Genomic DNA, 10,658 nt, shown 5'->3' on the forward strand with positions numbered 1-10,658 from the left:
AAATTATTATATAAATTAATTTAAATCATATGATGACGTGGCAAAATGTGGCTAAACTAAAAGAAGTGTAGTAGAGGGCGGGGAGAAAAAGGGCTACCGGCATTATTATGAAATCGAACACAAGATCCAAAGCGTGTGAAGTCAAAAAAATCTAGAAATACCCAAAAAAAAAAAAAAAAAAAGTCAAATTTCAAAAAGTGAAAATAAATTGGTGAACGGAACAAAAACCCTAACCGGACCAAACCCTGGGTTTAGCCACAAACAACCCTAACCGGACCAACCGTAATATCTTTTTTCTTTCTTTGTGTGCTCTGCTCTTTCATTCTTCAGAGTTTTGCTCTTGTTTCTCTCTCTAACATTACTGGGTATTGCTGTTTCTCTGCGTGCTCTGCTCTTTCATTCTTCAGAGTTGTGCCCTTGTTTCTCTCTCTCTAACATTACTGGGTATTGCTGTTTTAGTGTGGTCGAGCGCAGTTTTGGTGCAATGGAAGTGGGGAGTCTCAGCTCTGCTGTGGTGGCTTTGGAAAAGATGATGGTATGCTGTGCCATGGAAGCTGTGGTTGTGGAGACCCTTGTGGCTGCTGGGAGATCTCTTGCTTCCATTCTCATGATGGTATAATTTTGGTACCTTCTTTTTTTCTTGATTTTTCTCTTACTTTGTCTTGTAAAGCTTTGATTTTTTTTTTGGTTTATTGGGGTTTGGGTTTGTGCCCTTGCTTTGTCTTGTAAAGCTCTAATTTTTTGTATTCTAGGGTTTAGATTTTATGCTTTTGTTTTTTTGCTTCTATGGTCCATATGAGGAACTGGGGTATTGCTACTTTTAAATTTCTTCAAGCTAGGTTTTGCTTCTGCTACTAGTTTGTTTGTTTGTTTTTTATTCCCTCCTTTTATTTTCCCAAACACACTCGTTTCCCTTGTAGAGATGGGCTGCCTATGGTGCTTTAAATCCTCTTAGAATTAACCTAATAATGTTTCTATGCATTGGGTGTTATTGGTAAATAAGGGTTTGCCTTTGACTGGTAAATTTGTTTTGGATTGGGTGATTTTGCTTATCTCTCTCATGTTTTGGGTTATTTTTATTTATCATCAAATAAAGTTCAAGAACTAGAATTCTTAATCAGGATTTTCTAGCTAGGGTTATCCCTAACTGGTTTGATTTAATGTTCTCTCTTTTGGGATGTTTCCAGAGTTGGTTTGTCTTCCCTTTTCTTTTGCAAAATATAGTCTTATGTGCACTTTTGATTTTAGCTACTTTTTGTGAATAGGAAATAATATTCTTGTCTTGGAATCCAACAAAAGCTGAAAGCTTTTGCAGTGTATGCTTATGTTTACGGATTCCTTATGCTGTTAACTGAAAGCCCCTACATTATTATTTTCTTGCGTCTCGGAGCATAAAATAGATGAATTTTTATGCATTACTTTTCCATTTCCTGAACGCTGAATCTTCATTCCTTAGCAATATTTAGTGCTTTCCTCCATGGGCTGCTTCTTTTAGTATTTTCTTTTTTCAATATTTACGGTATTGGTGTAGTGTTCTAGTCTTATTTCCAATTGAGAAAATTTTTCGAACAAACCACCCCCTGCCCCCAATGCCCCCTTCCAAGGATCAATGTTGCACTGCAGAATTTTAGGGCAGATGTAAGTTAGTAGGATTTTGGTGGACTAAGGAAAGAAGGAGAATGCACTGAAATGTATGGAAGAAATTGTATTTTCTGTTTTGGCTTCTCAGACACAATATAGTTGTTCATATTTCCACCTTCCATTTCATTTTCTTGGGTACTTTTTATAATCTGTTTTGTGGAGTGGTTGCTTTAGGGTTAGACATTGAATACATTTCCAAAGACTGTAAGATTTTATTTTTGACGTTACCAATTTAACATTTGTTGATTTGTTAATATTTTGTCCAACTTTTCCAGTCCTGAAATCCCAGAATTGTGGAATTTTATTTTGTTGGCAGCAAGGTCTGAAGCGTTTGCAAGCCATAGATAATTGGTTCTTATTGTAGCTCCCTATGGATCTGCCTTTGTTTTCATGCATTTCTATCTTCAAACTGCACTTTGTTCATGCCCCATTAAGTCATAGGGGTTGTCATATGGGTATATATATGATGGAATTGGGATAGAAAGAAAACTTGTTTTTAAATTTTTTTTTTTTTGTTATTGCTGTTTTAGAATGGATCTTTGCTGAATGATATAGAAAAAGGAAAAACATCTTCCCAATGCATGGTTCTATATTTGTTTTATGCAAGTTTATTTGTTTATGCTCTCTTACTAACATGGGCTAAGGTTTGCCAGTCAGGATCATTGATGAATGTTGTAAATGCTTCTCCTCAATTAGTAGGGATGGATGAAAGGTAATGGGAATCTTTTGGATCTCTCTTGAACCCTACTGTGTTGGTTTGAAAGGAAAATCAATTAACCAGGCCGATTTGTTACTTAATTCCTCTGCAGGTTTCCTTTTGATGAGCTTCACAGAAGGAAGCAGCCTGACACCAAAAACACAGATGGTAGTGAAACTGAGGATGATGAAGACGATGATGATGAAGATGATGCAGATGACCCTGAAGATGATGCAGGTGATGAAGATTTCTCGGGTGAAGAAGGAGAGGATGATGAAGGGGATCCTGAGGATGATCCTGCTGCCAATGGTGATGGGGGTAGCGATGATGAGGATGACGATGATGATGATGGTGATGAGGATGATGAGGACGATGGAGGAGAGGAAGAAGACGAGGAAGATGAGGATGAAGAGATTCAACAGCCACCTGCTAAGAAGAGGAAATGAGATTACTGGTAGGTTTCTTTTTTTTTTTTTAGCTTTGTTTTGTTTCCATTTTGGGGTAGGGAGGGTGGGAGGGTTCAGCTTGTCTATCTTCATAGCTTAGGAAATTTACCATCCTTGTCCTGAATGAACCTATTTTGTGGTATTTGTCCTGTCACAGATTATTATTATTATATGTATTATTCGACTTGATGAATGAATCATCATTCTTGTTAAAGTGGGGGGTGTGGATTTTCATAGGTCTTTTAAAGTGGAGGATAATTCTGACTACAACCTTCATATTACTTTAAAGATTGATCGGTGCTCAGTTGATCCCAAGAAAGAAGAATCTGAACCTTTTTTGGTTTGAAAACCACCCTTCCGAAATTTCAATTGCTTGCCCTTGTTTTGGGGCAGTACCTATGTCCCACTGGAAGGAATGAGAGCTGGATGACTGGGGAGAAGTCACATTTAAAGCCAATGACATTCTTTCTGCAGAGCCGTTGTATTAAGCCTGCAATTTTTTATTTTATTTTATATTTTTTTCACTTCATTTTATTCATGTTAAAAGAGTTGGAATACGAGGTTTTGGTCATGGCCTTGATTTCAAATGTGTCTTCAAGTGGAAACATTGGTTCAGTTGTACACCTGGCTGCATTCAGACGCCAGCTGGAACAAATTGATTTAAATTCAATTTTATAGCATGCCATCCAACAGATTCATGCATTGAGGGACCCATCTTCTCAAGTATATAAACAGGTTAACCGCATAATAAGCCTTTTGGAACAAATTTTGCATAAATGTTTTCAAGTTAAAAGCTTTTGGACTGTTGAGAAAAATTATTATGATAATGTTCAACTTATTTAACAATTAGAAAAGCTGTAGAATTCTCACATAAATTTTAAGTGAAACGTTTCATACTAGCATTTTCTAATATATTATTTTACAAAACATGTCAGCAGAAATTTGTCATAAAAATGTAGTGCCTGATTACAATGTTTTGAGCGTCTACTTTCCCAATTGGAATGATGCGATCTCTAACATGAATTTTGGGTCCAAAAGAAGCTAGGTTAAACTTCCTTCTCACCCAACAGTCAGAAGCCCCACCTCCAACACCACCACCAACCTCCAATTCACCCACAACGTCCCATCACCCACCACCCACAGGAATCTCATGTTAATATAATACGACCAAACCTACCTCTTAAGTGTATTACTACTTGACTCACAATGAAAGAAAGCAAATCATTGCAAGAAATGTGCTGTCAACAACCAGGTACATCATGTAATGAGATGATGGTAGATGCACTCATCTATTAGTCTAACCGGCATTGCTTGGCTTGATGGAATGTACATACCCAGCACCCCAAAAAAAAAAAAAAACCCCACACCCTGAGACAAACCTAATCAAGATCATTTTAGACAGGTAGAAATTGAAATATGGTAGCTACCCTTGGAAGACAATGCAGATCAAACTAAATCACTTTTGGATCTAAAAGTTTTTCAATGAGCATCTCTACAGGGGATGCAAACAGATGCCTGTGACCGATGAGCAACGGTTTAGAATTGAGAAACATGTCTAACATACCAAAACTTTATTAAAAGCTAAAATATCAGTCAAATAAAATATAAAGAGAAAAATCATCAAAGTGGATCAATTTGGTGTTGCAGTGCATACAATTATTGTGAAAGAGAAAATATTGCTTCCAGTTGTAGATGCCTACAGAATCTGCAACCACCATGGAACAATGAGATGTTTGAAAAGGAAGAAAAATGTTGCTTTTCTTCAGAAATTTGGACCTAAATCTTCGATCATCACAATAATTTTTCCACATCAATGGTCATCGTAAGTTATCCAGCCAGATTACCTACAGAAGAACACAAATTAAAAAGATTACTTCAGTAAGATTCCTTGCACTTGCCATTTGGGTGGGAAATGAGCATCCAGGAATTTCAAATTGTAGAATCATCTGCCTATATTAAGGGCTTGTTTGACACTTTCTAGGAAATGTTTCTAGCCTTTTTAACACCTGAAAACAACTTTTTTAATAAAAACTTTCATGTGTTAGAAAGGTTAGAAGTGCTTTTTAGAATCACTGCCAAACGAATTCTAATTCTATTTACAACTCCATCACAAATGACAAGCCAGACTGAGATAAGAGACATAAGAAGAGGAAATATCATCTTTCTCTTATGATCAATCAAGTAAATAACTATGCAGTACCTACTAAAATTCTTCAACTCACCCCTCAAATGCAGCATAATAAGTGTGAAAAATTCCAACCTTCCAGGTTTATATGTAATTCTAATGGTTAATGTGTTTTTAGGTTAGAGATATGCCTTTTCTTGGAGGAATTCTGAATGTAAAGACAAAATTTCAATATGGTGTTAAGACTAACTCAGGATGGTCATGCAGTAGTTCTAAAAAGGAATCATTTCAAAGTGTGGCTTGACAGGATTCAATCATCAAAATGCTTCTGTATTCCACCTCTCAGTTTAGCTTATACACTTCTTGGGATAGTTGTGTAGCAGTTCTAAAAAGGGATCATTTCAAAATGGCTTGACAGGACTCAATCAGCAAAATGTTTTTGTATCCAGCCTCTGAGTTTAGTTTATATGTTGTGAATTTCTTTGGGAGGCTTTGGAAAATTGCGGTTGGTGATTAGATTTGGGACTGATAAATCCAAGTCTCTTATGTTTCAGAGGCAGTACTCCAAGTATAATAACAGTTCCTCCCGTAACAAAAACTTGATTTTAGTTATAACCTGAGATTTACAGATCTTAATGGAAAATATTTATTTTTGAATCCTTCTAAAGAGAATTTGAGGAAAAGAAGTCACGAGGAGTGGAGACTCCATTGCCACTATGATTGCAAGCACCAAAATGGGCAATTTGTCAAAATGACCACCCACCGACTTGTCTCCAGACTCTCCACCACCAAGTCACCAACCATATGGTTTCAATGGAGAAGAGCCTCACTTCACCAGCACCACCTTGCCACCATTGCTCCATGTCTTACACCATGCTCATTGCTGCTGCAGCCACCCACCACAACTGCAACATTAACCACTACCACCATAGGTGACTTGTAGCAACCTTCAACAACTGGCTACTACCTAATGACTGCTAGTCACACCACTATCCACCAACTTACCTTTGCTAAGTTTTTATCACTACCACCTCAAGGATCAGTCACGACTACCACCCTCTGCCACCACAGCCCCACCATGAAAAGTTGCAATTAGTGGCACTGCCACATCCATCAATGCCAACGCCCCTTGAGAACTGCAGCCTTTGCTAGCAACAACAATGGGACAAGATTTTTTGATAACTTGCCCTTGGAACAGGTATAGATGAGTTCTAAACAAGGTAAGAGCAGGTTTGGGCTAAATTAGTTGAATATGACTGGGGTTTGGGCTGGTACAGGGTTATAACCCAGCCAACCCAGGCCATAATATAGTTTTTATGTTCTATCCTTATACTTACATTTAATTACATATCTTTCATTATATATCCCCCAATATGAAACATTATTTTTATAATTTTCTTTAATACTTTCAGATGTTGTTTTAGTGTGGTCTTTAACACTACCCTCCTGCATTGTTGCCTTTCTCACATCCTTTGCTATTGATTTCATTGTTTCCTTTTTGTTTTGTTTTTCATTTTCCCTACAAGGCACATAAAAATCCCAATTTACATTGGGTTTAATTAGATTTGTTTGAGGCTTTTTTTTTTATTATTTTTTCATTATTTTTTATTTTTTTAGATAGGTTTAAAAGATTGGGATTTTTTCTTTAAGATGTCTCAGATTTAAAAGACTGATTCTTTTGAGGGAAAATGGAATCATTTTAACTTTGTTTGGTGGTTGAAAAAATGGAAAAAGAAATTTCTTGAATTAGCACTCAGGTGTAGATACCCCTTTGTTTTTCTTGATTTTTTTTCATTCTCTCAGGAGACAAATAGAGATTACAAACATAATATTTTCTTATTTACCCAACATGCTTCAACCCAACTCAGGGATAGGACTCAGTCCCACTTCGAATCTGGTTCAAGCCAGAAATGGATGGACGATTTCTTTTAAGGGGCAGGATCAGGAGAGATCTGCCCCATCCCAAACCCATGCATTATCATCCCCAGCCATTGCCATCACATTGTCACTACCATCTGCTACCAAGATGTCCTTGTCATCACTCTATGACTAACTAGACCTTTTCACTGCAAGAATCACCAAAAGAACAAATTGCCACTCTGGGTCGCTGTAATTCCCACATTAACATTCACTATCATCCATTGTTGCCACCACCTCCACAACCTCTCAACACCACCACCCTTCCACCAACCTATCAATACATCATAACTATTACAGCACCTCTTCTTGCCGTACAGAATAACACTCTACTATGCCTTTCATATTGAAAATTGCATAATCAGTAGATTTAAAATAATAATATTTTTTTTTACTATCAATACATCATAACTATTACAGCACCTCTTCTTGCCCTACAGAATAACACTCTACTATGCCTTTCATAGCGAAAATTGCATAATCAGTAGATTTAAAATAATAATATTTTTTTTTATAGGTAGATTTAAAATATCAATATTTACTCATCAAAAAATTTTAAAAAATAAAAATTAAAGGTCACACATTGAGTTCAATCCAGTACTAAAAAGAATCAGCATTTTATTTAGTCATCTTCTAACATATCAGATACCTATCAAAACAAATATCTTCTAAGATATTAGAGATTTTATATATAGAAGCAGGTGGTTCATAGTGCAAACAAAATCAAACAGAAAATAAACTTGAAAATCAGTTAACTTCCCAGAGCAGTCATTAACAGAGAACAACATAGTGAGTAAATCAGCATATGCTTAAACAAGAATAACAATCAGACAGGTTGTTTCAGGTTCATCCAAAATAACGTGCAAAGGAAAATTGTTTTAGATCAATCAGAAAATGGACAAAGAAACTTTTCTTTACATAAAACTGCCTAAGAAAAGGGGGAAAAAAAATAAAGGCTTCCTGAAGTATAAAGCTTCATACAAGAACTATTTCCTGGCAGATATAGAGTACATGACTGGGGGGTTAGCATCCGTTCAACGGTAGGATTTTTTATATAACATTGCATTTCAATCCAAGATTGAATCCATGCTGATAGGCATATTGGATCGGTTTCTGTAGTTATAGAATTAATGCCAAAAACAAATAACACTTTATATCTCCAAAAGAAACGTCTATTGTATAAATGCTTAAAATCAATAACCCTTCATCTCTCCTAAAAGAAAGGGGTTATAGGACAAACACTTAAAAATCAATAACCTTGGTATCTCTCAGAAAAAGAAAATGGAAGTATTTAAACCGGTCTCATGCATTCTAAATCTAATTACATGAGCCCCTTCTAAAATGTGACTTTTGCCTAAATTTTGTGTATTTAATTGTTGCTAATTAATATTACACAACTCACTAAGATTATAGTATGGTTATAAATTATACAAATTTATAAATTGTAATATTGTGTTAGAAAGCTTGCATGAATTCACAGAACTTTTGTATTTTGAACAAAGACCAAATATGAATGTAGCTAAAAAAAAATGTTTCCAAGCACAACCCTTAGTTTCAACTAAATCCATTCTATTTTATATATACGCTATATTTAGTTTTCGAATAATTTAAGGGAAAAAAAAAGGAAGAAAAAATGCAAAAGATTTACAAAGTCGGTGGTAGTCCAAGTCTGAGTTCAGTCTAACTTTTCTTGGCATAGGGAGCATGGACATAAAGTAAATGGGCATACTAGCTAGAGTACTCCGAATCAAAGTAATCCTACCTCCTTTGGATATGTATTGGCTCTTCTATCTAGCCAATTTTTTCCTCATTCTCTCCTCCACACCGTCCTAGACAGCCAGTGATCTGTATGGTGCACCTAAAGGCAACCCCAAATAAATGGTTGGAAGACTTCCAACCTTACAACCAATAGCTGCAGCCAACTCCTCTGCATCATCCACACAACCCGCCGGAATAAGCTCACTTTTGTCAAGATTAATTCTCAAACCCGACATGGCCTCAAACCACATTAAAAATCCGACTTAAATACAACAATTGATCCTTGGAAGCTCCACAAAAAACCAAAGTGTACCTATCAAAAAAAGGGAGGGGGGGGGGGGGGGGGGCGCTATCATATATTTCTGTTGACTCTTACTTACTTATCAAAAAAATAAATAAATAAACAAAAAAAAAACCACACATTACAACAGTAATCCCAATAGCAACCCCATTTTTTTCCTTGAAGCAAAACATGAGTAACAAAATGGAACCTTTGTGAGTGCTCTTTATATGGAAAACTCATAGGACCTTTTTGTCTTAGATTGTTGATCTAAGTTGCCAAGTGCTCTTTCCCTTCCGCAATTTCTTGGCAATCAAACAGACTCCAGTGAACCAGAAAGTACTTATCCCAAATAAAACAAACAGGTTCAGATCAGGCAATAATTACATCTCACAAATTGGCCCATTTAAAAAAATGATCTCATAAATACCATAGGGAAGCAAAACACTGAAACCAAACTCAATAAAGATTTCGAATACATAAAAATTAATCAAATACATAGATAATGATTCTCAATCCTATACGCCAGAATCATATTAATAAAGCTTTCAAGCAAGAAAAAGTAAACCAGAAAGCCAATAAACAATCATAATTTATCAGTACCAGTTGCTGAACACTCACTGTGGCAGCTTCCCGGAACGAAAAATAGCAAACTTGGAAGCCTCAGAGTCCGAGTAACTTATTCCATTCTCCTTCAAAAACCCTTCAATCACCTGCTTTGCTTCCTCCGGATTGGAGCTCTCGCATTCAATCTCAAAACAAGTTCCAAAATCATACATCGTCTCATCCAATTCCAATTTCAAACCCTTCCACTCAAACACATCCCTAACATTCTTAAACCCACCCAAACACACGAACCCTCCGGTACCAACCCCAAATTCATCCCTAACCCTCCTCAAAATCCTAGAATCCACCTCACTAAGCTTCGACGGATCCGCAACGCAGTCGCGGCCGATCGACGGCTCCATTTCCTCCTCGTCTTCCTCAACGCGACTCACACCGTTAACCAAAATCGCTTTGGCTTTGAGAGAAACGACGCAGCGGGAATCGTCACCGTAGAATCGGAGGCGGAAGACGGCGCGACGGGAGGAGAGCTCACCGGCGGCGCCGTCAAAAAAGAGGTTCTGTTGGCGCTGGGTTTCGCGGTGAAACGATGAGAGGAGAGCGGAGACGGCGCGGTGGGTGGAGGAATCTGGGAGGCGGATCTTGACCTCGACCTCCATTGGGGAATGGATTAGGGTTGAGGTTTAGGAGGAGAGGCCGATGCGTTGGGGTTTGGCGGAGGGGTCTTTGGCGCGGTCGAAGTGGTGGAGGAGAGTGGTAGATGCAGTGGGAGTGGAGGTGGCGGAGGTGGTGGTGGTGGTGGAAGTGGAGGTGGATTTGCGAGCTCCTTCGAGTTCTTCCTTGTCTTCCACCTTGACCTCGATCTTGCTAGGTTTTCTTCTCAGCATTTCTGAAGCTCGCTCCTTGGCTCGGCCACGTTTTGCTTCATATACCTTACCCCTTGTTTGGTGGTTTAACTCAGCATCACTGTTTCATTTTTAAGTTTCAGCTTAATCAATTTGCTTGCTAAACTTATTGCACCAATTTTTTAAAATCAAAATGCTCAGTAACGTATGTCTTAATTTTCTTTGAAATTCATCTTGTGGCAAATTCTCCCAACTTTTAATATAAGGCGACATTGGTTTGACATAAACTTAATTACTAAAAGTGCATATTCTCCAAACAATAAAATTTCGCTAAGCGCACCATATTTTAGGTAATCCTTTGTTATATGAGCATTTTTTCTTCTTA

General features: G+C 37.3%; 2 protein-coding genes across 3 annotated transcripts; one reads left to right on the forward strand and one right to left on the reverse strand.

Annotated features, from left to right (window-relative positions):
• The first annotated feature begins 256 nt into the window (after positions 1-256).
• On the forward strand, positions 257-3,051 carry LOC117924582 (prostatic spermine-binding protein-like). Its single transcript, XM_034843240.1, has 4 exons — positions 257-365; positions 460-613; positions 2,295-2,353; positions 2,451-3,051. The coding sequence occupies exons 2-4, from the start codon at positions 485-487 to the stop codon at positions 2,782-2,784; spliced, it is 522 nt and encodes a 173-aa protein (XP_034699131.1). The 5' UTR covers positions 257-365; positions 460-484; the 3' UTR covers positions 2,785-3,051.
• A 1,275-nt stretch (positions 3,052-4,326) lies between these two features.
• Positions 4,327-10,340, reverse strand: LOC117925559 (triphosphate tunnel metalloenzyme 3). 2 transcript variants are annotated; one of them, XM_034844604.1, is made up of 2 exons: positions 9,468-10,340; positions 4,327-4,628 (listed from the first exon to the last, which is right to left on the reverse strand). In XM_034844604.1, the coding sequence occupies exon 1, from the start codon at positions 10,085-10,087 to the stop codon at positions 9,482-9,484; it is 606 nt and encodes a 201-aa protein (XP_034700495.1). In that variant the 5' UTR covers positions 10,088-10,340; the 3' UTR covers positions 4,327-4,628; positions 9,468-9,481. The 2 variants fall into 2 exon arrangements, with proteins under 2 accessions (XP_034700495.1, XP_034700494.1); XM_034844603.1 differs by having other exon boundaries at positions 9,486-10,339.
• Positions 10,341-10,658: the final 318 nt, after the last annotated feature.

This window comes from Vitis riparia, chromosome 11 (genome assembly GCF_004353265.1).
Source record: "Vitis riparia cultivar Riparia Gloire de Montpellier isolate 1030 chromosome 11, EGFV_Vit.rip_1.0, whole genome shotgun sequence".
NCBI classification, from domain to species: Eukaryota; Viridiplantae; Streptophyta; class Magnoliopsida; order Vitales; family Vitaceae; genus Vitis; species Vitis riparia.

Excerpts from the sequence above, each read along its gene's own strand:
- LOC117924582 (XM_034843240.1), top strand. The coding sequence starts at position 485 with ATGGAAGTGGGGAGTCTCAGCTCTGCTGTGGTGGCTTTGGAAAAGATG. Across the intron at positions 614-2,294 it reads TTGCTTCCATTCTCATGATG|TCAGGATCATTGATGAATGT; the intron begins GTATAATTTTGG and ends AAGGTTTGCCAG. Across the intron at positions 2,354-2,450 it reads TTAGTAGGGATGGATGAAAG|GTTTCCTTTTGATGAGCTTC; the intron begins GTAATGGGAATC and ends ATTCCTCTGCAG.
- LOC117925559 (XM_034844604.1), bottom strand. The coding sequence starts at position 10,087 with ATGGAGGTCGAGGTCAAGATCCGCCTCCCAGATTCCTCCACCCACCGC.